Genomic DNA, 14,873 nt, shown 5'->3' with positions numbered 1-14,873 from the left:
TCATGGTACATCGAAAGTGGACTCTCGAGCTCAGCTCATTTGAAGATAATACCCATTTGCATTCACTGTCCTCTTCTTACAGGGAGGTTTAAATAATAGATAATAGATAATAATAGATAATATTTGCAGTGTTAAAAAGGTAGTCACAACATAATTCTGAAGTAGCCAGTAAGTAGGTAGGCTATTAGGTTATACTATTTATTAGTTTAATGAATCTTAGTATTATAACTTAGTTGACATTTGACAATTAAACTCAACTCTAGCCTGCCCTATGACTATGAGTCATGCTCATGACCACTCAAAAGGACCTGTTTTATATTGGGAAGAACGGCTCAGTATTTTCTCAGTTCATATGTCACATTGTTGCACAAGACTTCAATCAAATGTGGACAGACGCAAACCAGTATGTTGAATCAGAAAACCAGCGGGCTACTGTACATCTCGGGTAGCCTATACAAAATATGACGATAAAAAAAATCCTCAGCTGATAGAAAAATACTTTTTTTAATGACAGAGCGAGTTGTCGTGCGGTTAATATCGCGTGGCTATGCGCTTGCATTCGGGGGATGGTGGGTTCGAATCCCACCGTCGGCAGCCGTTAAGATGGTTTTTCCGTAGTTTCCCCATTTTCACACCAGGAAATGCTGGGATTGTACCTTAATTCAGGCCATGGCTGCTACCTTCCTCACCTTTCCCACCCTGCGTCGCCGGAAACCTTCGATGTATTAGAGTAACTAGCATTTTTTCTAAGAAAGGAGTTCATAGTATAAAGACCAGATGGCAGCTGCGAGCACTGAATGCTGTTGCTGCTGTCTTACCAGCACATACTACACAGATGCAGTAGGAGCGGTGACCAATGAGCCGTGAATCGGTTCACTGTATCGATTCAGTAACGTGAACGGAATCAAATGAATCGATTCAGTAAAATGAATCGAATGACCCATCACTATGGGGAAGATATGGAAACTAATGGGAATGGGAAGCGGTTGCTGGACTTCTGTGCTAGTATGGTTTAGCTGTTACGAATACATTCTTCAAGAATAAGGCTATTCACATGGGAGGCTAGGGGTACCAGATTCACAATAGACTATATCTTAACAGACTTTGAATTCAGGAAATCTGTTAAGAATGTACGAGTTTTTCGCGGATTTTTCGATGATACAGACCACTATCTGATCTGTAGTGAACTAAGTATCTCTAGGCCTAGGGTAGAGAAAGTGAAATCTGTCTGCAAACGAATAAGGATAGAAAATCTCCAGGACGAGGAAATTAGACAGAAGTACATTGATACGATTAGTGAGAAGTTTCGAACAGTAGACAGTAAGTAGTTTCAGGATACAGAAAGTGAATGCGTGGCATACAGGGATACTGTAGTAGAAACAGCAAGGGAATGCCTAGGAACAACTGTGTATAAAGATGGGAAAAGGCGAACATCTTGGTGGAATGATGAAGTGAGAGCAGCCTGTAAACGTAAAAAGAAGGCTTTTCAGATATGGCTCCAAACAAGGGCCGAGGCAGACAGGGATTTGTACGTAGATGAAAGAAACAGAGCGAAACAAATAGTTGTTGAATCCAAAAAGAAGTCATGGGAAGATTTTGGTAATAACCTGGAAAGGCGAGGTCAAGCAGCAGGGAAACCTTTCTGGGTAGTAATAAAGAATCTTAGAAAGGGAGGGAAAAAGGAAATGAACAGTGTTTTGAGTAATTCAGGTGAACACATAATAAATCCCAGGGAATCACTGGAGAGGTGGAGGGAATATTTTGAACAACTTCTCAATGTAAAAGGAAATCACCCTGGTGTTGTTGCAAACAACCAAGCTCATGGGGAGGAGGAAAATGATGTTGGTGAAATTCTGCTGGAGGAAGTCGAAAGGATGGTAAATAAACACCATTGTCATAAGGCAGCAGGAATAGATGAAATTAGACCTGAAATGGTGAAGTATAGTGGGAAGGCAGGGATGAAATGGCTTCATAGAGTAGTAAAATTAGCGTGGAGTGTTTGTAAGGTACCTTCAGATTGGACAAAAGAAGTAATTGCACCTATCTACAAGCAAGGGAACAGGAAGGGTTGCAACAACTATCGAGGTATCTCATTGATTAATATACCAGGCAAAGTATTCACTGGCATCTTGGAAGGGAGGGTGCGATCAGTCGCTGAGAGGAAGTTGCATGAAAACCAGTGTGGTTTCAGACCACAGAGAGGCTGTCAGGATCAGATTTTCAGTATGCGCCAGGTAATTGAAAAATGCTACGAGATGAATAAGCAGTTGTGTTTATGTTTCGTAGATCTAGAGAAAGCATATGACAGGTACCGAGGGAAAAGATGTTCGCTACACTGAGGGACTACGGAATTAAAGGTAGATTATTAAAATCAATCAAAGGCATTTATGTTGACAATTGGGCTTCAGTAAGAATTGATGGTAGAATGAGTTCTTGGTTCAGGGTACTTACAGGAGTTAGACAAGGCTGTAATCTTTCACCTTTGCTGTTCGTAGTTTACATGGATCATCTGCTGAAAAGTATAAAATGGCAGGGAGGGATTCAGTCAGGTGGAAATGTAGTAAGCAGTTTGGCCTATGCTGACGACTTGGTCTTAATGGCAGACTGTGCCGAATGAAAGCATAGAGCATATTTTATTCTTCCACGTGTAAGGAACGTGTCCTGAAAATTTGGTCTATCTCATTGTTACACCTAGTATACCATCAACAGCACAAAGTGTAGGACAATGTTTCCTCCCATTCAGTGACCATTACATGAATAATACTTCAGTATGTTATCATATTTTCCTACCGTAATTTGTACTCCCAGTTACAATGTCACTGTAGGCTTGCTCGCATTACTCACCTGTAAAGAGAAAAAATACAAGTTGTAACAAGGCAAACAACATTAGTAAGTGATTACCTCCTCCTCACACACGTCACATTAAAATGGTTGAAAGGAAAACTATGAAGAATCTACTGCAAGATAAATGAAAAGGCGGAAGTCAAAGAGTAGCAATGTACGTATTAAGTATAGAAATGATAAAAGACATTAATAAATCACTTTCAGGTATCCTAGAACCTTAAAACTTGGTACCAGAGAACTCCCTAGACCCCTAGTAAAATCGAAAATTCTCTAAGCTGTTCGAGAGAGTCGACCTGGCGGGATTCTTAATATTTGGAGCTCAGAAGCAATACACAGCTTAAGTAGGAACGCAAGGGCAAGCCTTTTCTCATCCAGTGGCTCATTTCTCTTCCAAAACGATGACATATAGTTATCACTGGCTAAAAGTTTCCCGAAATGTATTTTTACTATCAAATGCCAAGAAAATATTGAGGGAGATTTTTGAATTATTATGTACATACAGTAGGGCAAACCTTGGTAATTTCGTGATATTGGTAATTTCATGAAAACTTTTTGAAATTCCTTCTCGAATTAATACTTTGTCCTTGAAGCACAAATTTTCGCACACATGTAGTGCTGCATGTCTTGTTTCTGGAAACATCCCCTTAAGCTTTCTATTTACACCCAGCGTAGGTCACAGAGAATTATCACCATCTGGGGGAAATTACTGTTGTCTTTTTTGCTATAAAATTCTTGCGTTGCTTTAATAACAGATATCTACAAAGATAAGAAAGGTAAGATGTTATAATTTAGCATACGGTTACATTCAACATTACCGTATTTTTGAACGCATTTTAATATTATTGTGAGCATCGGTTTGTATTTAATATCCTTAGCTTTTCAGATATAAATTTTAGCATTTTGCGGGAAATTTTTAACCGATATGGCGTTGATGAAATGTATTTCAGTTATTTTTGCATATTTAATACCATAATTTTGCCATGTTTGACTCTTACATAAATTACAGTCTTAAAATACTGTGTTTTAAACATAATGTCTATTTAAATTAACATACTACGAATTAACCAAGGTGTCACAAACTTACCATACCCTTATTTTTCTCTTCCATGTTAGATGTCTCCGAAGTAAAACCATACAAAAACGAAAACTTGATTAATTCAGTAAAGTTGATAAGGGGGCAAAACTACTCCTTTTATACAGCTTCGAAAGAGCGTGAGATGCTACGGCCCACTCTAAATTATATTATTAAACGTACTGAAGCTGAAAACGATGTCGGGCACTACTTCCCTAAACTAGGCGAACAGTTTGTTTTGTCGGTTGACTTGGAACAACGAATATATAAATGTGTTCCTGTACGCAGGAACTGAGATTCGATTTGACAGTTTTGGAATTATGGAAGTCTTCTATTGTGTATTTTGATGAACTTAAGGATACTGTGACAACATGATGTATGTGAGGTGCGTTTGTTTTATAGTCGTTAATTCCCCTCCTCCCGCCCCGCAATATGTATTTTCTGTTCACGTCTTTGTAATGGTTGTTTGATAAACTAAGGCATATTTTAATTTTATAGTATTTTAAGGGACTTATTTAAGCATCACGAACTTACCAAGGGACTATCACGAAATTGCCAAGGATATTACGAAATAACCAAAGGCTGTCAGTTGTGACAAGTTGCACAGAACAGGTAAGTTAAACTGTTATTTCAACCACAAATATTAACGACCGAAATGTCAGTCTAATGAAATACAACTTGCATTTTTGTAAATATTGGCACGAGTTTACGGTATTTAAATAAATTCCCAATTATCACGAAATTACCAAGGGAAAGTTATACCGACAAAATGAGGGGGATAAAGGAAGTTTATTTGCTACAATATGGTACATCAGACACTATTCAGAGAACAAAAGTCAATATTTTCTGTCTTGCTTTGCGTCACACGCGTGGTGACTGTTTGTAAACACATACAGTAGATACTCACTGCAATACGGGTGACCGTCAAACGACCATTGCACTGGTGTCTGAGTTTATGATACACAGCGAATGTATGTAAACACCAAGTTACATAACCAGTCCATCTGCTTCAAGAATATACTCCAGCATTCTGTAAATAGTGTGTGAACTTCTATGTGATGGTGTCATGTTCTAATGCAACGCTCAACCCACTGTCTTCTTTTTCTTTCCCTACCGTTTTTTCCCATACCTATGGGGTAGCGGGTGCGAACTGCGTCGCACATGTGGATTTGGCCCTTTTTTACGGCTGGATACCCTTCCTGACGCAACCCTATATGGAGGGATGTGAGCACTATTGCGTGTTTCTGTGGTGGTTGGTAGTGTGGTATGCTGTCTGAATATGATGAGGAGAGTGTTGGAACGGACACATACACCCAGGCCCCGAGCCAGAAGAATTAATCAGAAGTGATTAAAATCCCCGACCCGGCCAGGAATCGAACGCGGGACCCTCTGAACCGAAGGCCAGTACGCTGACCTTTCAGCCAACGAGTCGGACAACGCTCAACCCACTGTAAATTGTAGTATTAAGGCATTTGGCTTATTCAAGGTATGCATTTTGTTAGTTGCTTTACGTCGCATCGACACAGATAGGTCTTATGGCGACGATGGGACAGGAAAGGCCTAGGAGTGGGAAGGAAGCGGCCGTAGCCTTAATTAAGGTACAGCCTGGTGTGAAAATGGGAAACCACAGAAATCCATCTTCATGGCTGCCGACAGTGGGGTTCGAACCCACTATCTCCTGGATGCGAGCTCAGAGTTGCGCGCTCCTAACCGTACGGCCAACTGCCCCGGTAAAGGTATGCATGGATTGATGATGATGATGATGATGATGATTATTGTTGTTTAAAGGGGCCTAACATCGAGGTCATCGGCCCCTAATGGTACGAAATGAAATGACAACAAAAGGTTCAAAATCATCCACTGACCAAAATTTTAAAAAATGTCATGAAGAATGAATGGATGGACATGAACCAAAAAAAACAAAAAAAAACAGGGAATGCAACTCAAAAAAAGATCATAAATAGTATTACTGATCAAGGGACCACTTATAAAAACAATCCTGAATTGAGGATGCTTGATGTCTAAAGGGGTCCAAAATCCAGGTCAAGGCCCCTCGGAATGGTACTTATCGCTAGTAAAGTAGAACCATGGTATTTGTAATGTTGGGGTACTAATCAAAAGTAGCGAAGACTCACGGTATTCCACACATGATGGTACTACTCACAAGTATTGTACGTCGTACAGGTAACGCAGACCTATGGTGTTTCTCACACAATGGCGCCACTCATAGCCAACGCAAACCGATGAGGTTCCTCACCTAGGTGTACTAACCACAGGGACCCGTACGATCCCGTGGTGTTCTTCACACAGTGGGTACTAATCACAGGCAACGCAGACCCACGGTGTCGCTCATATAGTGGTACAACTCACAGGAAACGCCCAGACCCGCGGTGTTGCTCACATGGGTACGACTCACGGGTACTGGAAACCCACCGGAGAACCTACTCACTGCTTATACTAATCACTTAATCACAAACCTATTTCGTACCTAATATGGTGGTACTACTCGCAAGTAAAGGCGACCCATGGTGTTCCCCGCGTGATGGTACTAATCAAAAGTAGTTTCATGGTTCTAAGACAATCATCCCTTGGTCGCCCCGTTTAGTCGCCTCTCACGACAGGCAGGGGATACCGTGGGTGTATTTTTCGTCTGCGTCCCCCACCCACAGGGGGTAGAGAGAGACAGAGATAAAAAAGGAAGAAGAAAGAAGGGATCCGTCACTTCGAAAAATGAAGTAACGGACGAAGAAAGGCAAGGGCCACGAAGGGCGTGAAAATGAAAGACTCCCTAGGCCTCGAATGCTCTAATACCGTCGGGGTCGGAAAGGAACAAGAGTTGACCAAGGGAGGTCGGACAGGATAGACGAAAGTGAGGAGCCTGGCACAAGTAAGTGGAAGCAACGCAAAGATTCAGCTAAGGGCCCCGTGGTCGCCAATGCACACTCCCAAGTTGAGAGCCCCTTGGGCCCCTTTTAGTCGCCTCTTACGACAGGCAGGGGATACCGCGGGTGTATTCTACATGTGCGTCCCCACCTGCAGGGGGTAGTGTGTTCGGTCCGCGAGAGGTATTTTATTTCCCTCAAGTCCGCCGGCAAGCCGGTCAGGACCCCCCTAACCGCTACCTGGGACCACGTGGGAGTATCTATCACCTCTCCCCCTGCTACACCAGCGTAGTAGGTTCGTGGTATGCATGGATTTGTATATGAACCTGCTGTATTTACATTGCTAACATTATAGTAATTGGACCGTTCAATCTAGTGTAAGTCATAGTGAAAAATTTTAAATACTTAAGGTACGTGCGAATTTGTATATGACGGTGTTGTAATGTTAAGCTCGTAGTAAGCTGAACCTATAGTATTGTATGCCGTAGTGTTAACCACTGGAAATAATTAAGTTATGTGTGAATTTGTTCATGATGACGCTCGATTTAGAATGTTAAACTAGTAGTATTTCTTGTAATATTTTCTTTCCATGGAATTGCTTGATGTACTTTTGTTGCTTTAGTTGTTGTTGTTATTGTTGTAGTTGTTGAGTTACTGTTTTAATTTTACTTTATGATCACACTACTGTAAGTGATCGTTGCCACCGGGATATTTCCCAATTGCGATGTATTTGTTAATAATAATAAAAATGTTCTTGTAGTGAATCACCCTCTGTTCAGGTGAGTTGTGCCTGTCACAACAGGTCGCTTGCGCTTGCGACGAAGAGTGACTCACAGCTTACAGAAGCAATCCATTGCACTGCGCCACGTGTTCTTGTCTACTGTATTACCTCACATAAAAATATCGTTTTACAATGTACTAGCAGAGTAAAAATAAAAAATGGTTTTCACGTATGCCTTGCAAATATGCGTTATCCCGTATGATCGCGGAACAACACAGCATTTCGCCCTGAAGACTGTTCTGCCTTTCAGCGTTCAGTCTGCTACTTGTTTTATGTTGCACCGACAGACAGGTCTTATGGCGACAATGGAGAACGACAGAGCTATGATTGCGAAGGAAGCAACCATGGACTTAACTAAGATACATACCCAGTATTTGTCTGGTGTGAAAACGGAAAACCACTGAACACCTCTTGCAGTGGAGTTCGAACCAACTATCTTCCAAGTGCACGCTCACAGCTTTCTTTCTTCCTTTCTTAATCTGTTTACCCTCCAGTGTTGGCTTTTCCCTCGGACTTGGCGAGGGATCCCACCTCTACCGTCTCAAGGGCAGTGTCCTGGAGCTTCAGACTCTGGATCGGGGATACAACTTTGGAGGATGACCAGTACCTCGCCGAGCGACCTCGCCTGCTATACTGAACAGGGGCCTTGTGGGGGATGGGAAGATTGGAAGGGATAGACAACGAAGAGGGAAGGAAGCGGCCGTGGCCTTAAGTTAGGTACCATCCCGGCATTTGCCTGGAGAAGTGGGAAACCACGGAAAACCACTTCCAGGCTGGCTGAGGCGGGAATCGAACCCACCTCTACTCAATTCACCTCCCGAGGCTGATTGGACACCGTTCCAGCCCTCGTACCACATTTCAAATTTCGTGGCAGAGCCAGGAATCGAACCCGGGCCTACAGAGGTGGCAGCTAATCACACTAACCACTACTCGCTCACAGCTACGAGACAAATAAATGGCGTATGGCTTTTAGTGCCGGGATGTGTCCAAGGACTTCGGATCGCCAGGTGCAGATCTTTTGATTTGACACCCGCAGGCGACCTGCGCGTAGTCATGAGGAAATGATGATGAAAACGACACACACACACACACCCAGTCCCCGTGCCAGGGGATTTAACCAATTATATTTAAAATTCCCGACCCTGCCGGGAATCGAGCCCGGGACCCCTGTGACCAAAGACCAGCACGCTAACAATTTAGCCATGGAGCGGGACAGCTATGAGACTAAAATCGTGTAGTCTACTCGCTCGGTCAGCGTTCAGTCTGCAAGCCTTTCTGTTTTTAACCAGCTCTGTGGCCTTGTTTAGTTCGACATCTCTTATCTTTAAATTATTGTAAACATGAGTCTCCCTCTACGTCTCCTACAATCCATTCAGCCGGGCTGAGTGACAGACGATTGAGGCGGTGGCCTTCTAACACAAACTCGGCAAGTTCGAGCCCGGCTCAGTGCTCAAACACGTCCGCCTCGTGTCGGTAGATTTACTAGCACGAATAGGAACTCCTGCGAGACTAAATTCCGGCACGTTAGAGTTTCCGAATGCCGTAAAAGTAGTTTTTAGGACATAAAAATAATATTATGATTATCATATCCAATCCATACGCCAACGGCCGTAGCTGTGTTGAAACACCGAATCCCGTGTGATCTCCGAAGTTAAGCAACATTGGGCGTGGTCAAGATTTGGATGGGTTGCCACGCGCTGTTGTTGGCTTTAAGGGAATGGAGGAGCGGAAAGAAACTAGCCACCCTACAGTACGTAAACTCCGGCTCAGGCACACCTCTGCGGAGGTTCGGACCTGCCTTCGGGCAGATTACACCCTTACCTTACCAATCCCTACATTATTCATTTCCAACTAAGCTTCTATCTCCTCATTCCAATCCAATTTATGAATAGTATGTCCTGAGTCCGCCGGTCCCGTGGTGTAGGGGTAGCGTGGTTGCCTCTTACCCGGAGGCCCGGGTTCGATTCCCGGCCAGGTCAGGAATTTTTATCTGGACCTGAGGGCTGGTTCAAGGTCCACTCAGCCTACGTGATTAGAATTGAGGAGCTATCTGACTGTGAGATAGCGGCCCCGGTCTAGAAAGCAAAGAATAACGGCCGAGAGGATTCGTCTTGCTGACCACACGACCCCTCGTAATCTGCAGGCCTTCGGGCTGAGCAGCGGTCGCTTAGTAGGCTAAGGCCCTTCAAGGGCTGTAGTGCCATGGGGTTTGGTGTTGGTTTTATGTCCTGAGTCCATCCTGCTTTCATTCATGCACAGCAAAGCGCAACTGTAAGCTCACTGCATTAGCTTTGCTGCATCTTGATTCAGTTTCACTTAAAATATCACCATCATGAGGTACGTAATTATTCAATGAAGTCCGAGACAAGACCGTGTGGTTATGATCGCGCAGCTGTGAACTTGCATTCTGGAGATAGTCGGTTCGAACAACACTGTCGGCAAATAATGGGACAGTGCTTGCTCCCCACTATAAACTATTTCCTATCACATCCTCACTATCAGAACTATCTGTGCCGGTGCGACGTAAAGCAAACTGTAAAATAATAATAATAATACTTTTCGTCCGCCTCTGTGGTGTAGTGGTTAGTGTGATTAGCTGCCACCCCCGGAGGCCTGGGTTTGATTCCCGGCTCTGCCACGAAATTTGAAAAGTGGTACGAGGGCTGGAACGGGGTCCACTCAGCTTCGGGAGGTCAACTGAGTAGAGGTGGGTTCGATTCCCCCCTCAGCCATCCTGAAAGTGGTTTTCCATGGATTCCCACTTCTTCTCCAGGCTAATGCTGGGATGGTACCTAACTTAAGGCCACGGCCGATTCCTTCCCTCCTTCTTGTCTATCCCTTCCAATCTTCCCATCCCTCACCAAGGCCCCTGTTCAGCAGGTGAGACCGCCTGGGTGAGGTACTGGTCATTATCCCCAGTTGTATCCCCCGGCCCAATGTCTCAAGCTCCAGGACACTGCCCTTGAGGCGGTAGAGGTGGGATCCCTCGTTGAGTCCGAGGGAAAAACCAACCTTGGAGGGTAAGCAGGTTAAGAAAGAAAGAAAGAAAGAAAGAAAGAAAGAAAGAAAGAAAGAATAATATTTTTCAATTTCGTGTGGCTATTTCTAGCCGAGTGCAACCTTTGTAAGGCAGACCCTCCAATGAGGGTGGACGGTATCTGCCACATGTAGGTAACTGCGTGTTATTGTGGTGGAGGACAGTGTTATGTGTGAGTTGCAGGGATGTTGGGGACAGTACAAACACCCAGCCCCCGAGCCACTGGAATTAACCAATGAAGTTTAAAATCCGCGATCCGGCCGGGAATCGAACCCGGGACCCTCTGAACCGAAGGTCAGTACCCTGACCATTCAGACAACGAGTCGGACAATAATAATAATAATCATAGTAATCATAATAATAATAATTATTATAATAATTTTAGAGGCTTGCAGACTGAACGTTGAGAACCATAATAGTTTATTATGAAGATGCAATTCTTCTCCCATACCCTGGTGGGGTCACGGGTGTTGAATGCGTTGCACATGTGGACTTGACCCTGTCTTACGGCCGAATGCCCTTCCTGACGTCAAGCGCAGGTCGCCTACGGGAGTCAAATAGAAAGACCTGCACCTGGCGAGCCGAACCCGTCCTGGGATATCCCGGCACTAAAAGCCATACGACATTACATTACCTATGTGGAGAGATATATTCACTATTGCGTGTTTCTGTAGTGGTTGGTAGTGTAATGTGACTGACTAATTGTTGTGTATAAAGAGGAGAGTATTGAGACAAACACCCAGTCCCCCTGTCAGAAGAATTAGCCATCCGTGATTAAAATTCCGGATACTTTGAAACGAAGATTTCGATGCTGATCATTCAGCCAAGGAGCCGAACATGATATTTATTATTATTAGTAATATTATACAATCACAATACCTGTGTACATAAAACTAAATTAATTCGTGTACTGTAGAGGCTAGAGCCTCCGTGGCTCAGGCGGCAGCGCGTCGGCCTCTCACCGCTGGGTTCCGTGGTTCAAATCCCGGTCACTCCAAGTGAGATTTGTGCTGGACAAAGCGGAGACGTGGCAGGTTTTTCTCCGGGTACTCCGGTTTTCCCTGTCATATTTCATTCCAACAACACTCTCTGATATCATTTCATTTCATCTCTCATTCATTCATCGTTGCCCCAGAGGAGTGCAACAGGCTTTGGCAGCCGGCACAATTCCTATCCTCGCCGCAAGATTCATTCATTCCTAACCCGGTCGAATGACTGGAAACAGGCTGTGAATTTTCATTTTCATTGTCGAGGCTACAGAATTTATAGTCTAAATTTATTGCCATATAATGTGAATGAAGGAAAAATTCCATAGGAGAATTATTCAGCTCAGTTGCCTAAACTGACCATAACTGTTGAGAGTTTAATGTGCGCATGTGCCACTGCGGTGTCCTTACCAGTTTATTTATTTGTAAGTCTCTGGACTGGGAAGGAAACAGCTTGTCCGAATATTAGGCACTCTTCTACTGTGTATACAGTCCCTAAGCTAAACGACTAAACCAGACGTGATTAAAATCCCGGGCCACACCACGAATCGAAGACAGGGCTCTCTGAACCGAAGGCCACTATGCTGACCGTTCAGCCAAACAGCCGGACGATGCAAGAATACTGTGTGTCAAAACATTCCCACAGGTATTCCTACAGAGGTTTTTTTTCTAAAAATCTGAAATCGCAAAAGATGTCTTTTCCACTGTCATATTGACTTACTGTAATGTTCACAGTTAAAAGACGATCAACCCGGATTTTGTTATTACCATTAATAAAGCGTATTTATTTCATATTCATTATCTAGATATTTTAAGGCAGTTCTATTCTCCCCTTTCAGTCTTTAATCTGACGACAGGCGACGAATTTTTTTTTTTTTTAAGATTAGCAACATGTTGTTCTAGACGAGCAGCACAATGGTAGTAATAGCTAATAGGAAGCAGCATATTCCCGGCCCACGCAACACGTCTGGTAACCAACCCAGATTCCATTCAAGGTGGCTGGTGCAATAGGAAGCATTTCTGGATCATTCGATATTCGCACCATACGAACTAAGAGTTTTCAAAGTGAAGTCTTCACGGAGCCCCAGCAGTTGTGGATGGCTCTAAGGTAGCCACGTGGATTTATTGCATGTTTTACCTTCTACCTGGCGAACTAATGAATCTAATGATAGTAATGGGGTCGACAGTTCGATATGTCGCTGCATTTTGTCGATACATTATATGGATAGGACGAGTTTGTTACCCTTGGTTAGGAAAACATAAATTGGCAAGTTGCAGATTTAGAGAATAACAAAGATCTTGAAGAGTTGAACGTACTTGGCCTTTCCTTTCATAGCAACAACCAACCAGTCAGTCACATTTCACAAGCCGCAGGAGACATGACCAAGCTCCAAACTTTCCGAACCAGCAGCACACATGTGGAGCGATCCAGGGAAATGTGTGTGTCACATCACTTTTTATTATCATATTCGTTCTCTTCTAGAGCTATCCCTATGGTACCTTTAATGTACTATTAATAAGAAAATTTACCGCGTTCTGAAAAGGCAGTGTCGTAATTATATCACTCCATGACCGTCTGATGGTAAGGCAATTGTTCATGTGATCAACTTCTAGGTCGAGATCGGGTCCGAATCCCAGCACATTTCGTTTGTATTTTAATAATAATAATAATAATAATAATAATAATAATAATAATAATAATAATAATAATGTTCTAAAACCACAGAGAAGCCGGATTTTTTCCCCGCAGAGGTTATTTAACATGCTATAAAAGCTGCTAACACAAGACTGACGTAATTGAGCACCTTCAAATACCATCGAACTAGGTCGGCATGGAATCTGCCAATCTGAGCTCAGAAGAGCCACTCATTTACACTTTAAGGCTAATAAATTAGAGAGACCCTTGCCAGTAGATTTACCGACATGTAAAAGAAGCCCATTTCACGACAAATATAGCACCCTGCCGTTCCTTAAGGCCGATGACAGTTAAACGCAGTGTAGTCCTAAGTTATTCAATCAGCTCCTTGGATGGCACTATGAGTAGTTAGAAATAAACGAATAAAGAACTGTGTTATCAAGATGCTGTTTCATGTAAGCCCGTATACGAACTACAGTGTGTCGAGATGCTTTGCATCATAATATGTTTTCTTGTTATATGACTGGAATAATAAATTAGCACTAAGACTGGGAATGAAGTGACTGTTATTTGAGGTGCCGTCCCTGCAGTTACGAGAAGTAAAAGCGTGAGACCATGAAAATCCACTTCAAAAAATACGATGTTAACACACGTCTGTTCTCAAGTGTTCTCATTTCCTTTTAAATTCGAGACTAGGACGAAAATCGGGCCTATGTCAACCAGAAGCAAAGTTGTTATACAAACCCCTAGTCCAAGGTGACAAGACAACAAAAAATCAAGGTTAAAATTTGCTGTGGGTGCCGGAAGTTTAGTAGCTGTGTGTGTGTGTGTGTGTGTGGTGATGACAAGTACATAGCACTTGGCGCCGGTCTAAAATATATAACCTGCTTTGCTTACCGGTGTTGGACTGCTATTGTACTTCATGATGCTGCCGCTGATACTGGGATGCTGAATGTTGCTAACGTAAAGACCACCTCCATGTTATGAGAGAGATCTCCTCAAACATTACCACAATGCTTCACTGACACTCGAAATGGAAATCACAGCACTTATTTCAACACTGTCCATTTTACACTGGTTTGCATGATTCATACCACAAGCACTAAACACTAGCCAGACTCTACGTCATTAGTGTTATCACACAAATCTTCCTTGAGATATTATTTCATACCGCACCAACGCTGAAGTTCGGGGAATACAGAACTAACCTACAATTCTAGACGTACTACAAACAACCCTATTCTCTAAGCGAAATTCCCCTTGAACGTGTTACAAGATCTGCACGACGGAAGACACTGGAATCTGGCGGTGCTGGTGCGATGCCGGTCAGGACAGGACAAGAACTAGCTTCCCCTCCCCTCCTCGGGCACGTAACGGGCCGTACAGCGATCCCACATACCAAGCGAGTGCCAAGCGAGCTGGCGAGGCCCAGGTGCAGCCTGCCAGACCACTAACCGACATAACGAAGACGAATCCGGTCCAATTTGCAACAACATGCAACCTCGACCTCTTTACCGCGCTCCTCCACCGAAAAAGAAAAAAATTGAAAGGCAATTCAGCCTACACAATCGATTAGTTGTGAACTCCGACGGAATAACTAGTCACACTTAGGCAGGGGACTGGGTTCATAAAGAA

The 14,873-nt window shown here is 43.4% G+C and overlaps 1 protein-coding gene across 2 annotated transcripts in view; it reads right to left on the bottom strand.

Moving 5' to 3' along the window:
- The window catches only part of pyd (polychaetoid), a 707,172-nt gene extending 692,618 nt beyond the window's left edge, over nt 1-14,554 (bottom strand). For both annotated transcript variants that reach the window (XM_067140350.2, XM_067140351.2), the window contains exon 1: nt 14,136-14,554. In XM_067140350.2, coding sequence (XP_066996451.2) covers nt 14,136-14,162 — 27 coding nt within the window. In that variant the 5' untranslated portion in view covers nt 14,163-14,554. The remainder of the gene's footprint in view (nt 1-14,135) is intronic.
- Nucleotides 14,555-14,873: the final 319 nt, after the last annotated feature.

The sequence above is a fragment of the Anabrus simplex genome, chromosome 2 (genome assembly GCF_040414725.1).
Source record: "Anabrus simplex isolate iqAnaSimp1 chromosome 2, ASM4041472v1, whole genome shotgun sequence".
Lineage (NCBI taxonomy): Eukaryota > Metazoa > Arthropoda > Insecta > Orthoptera > Tettigoniidae > Anabrus > Anabrus simplex.
This window is presented reverse-complemented; position numbering and strand designations above follow the sequence as displayed.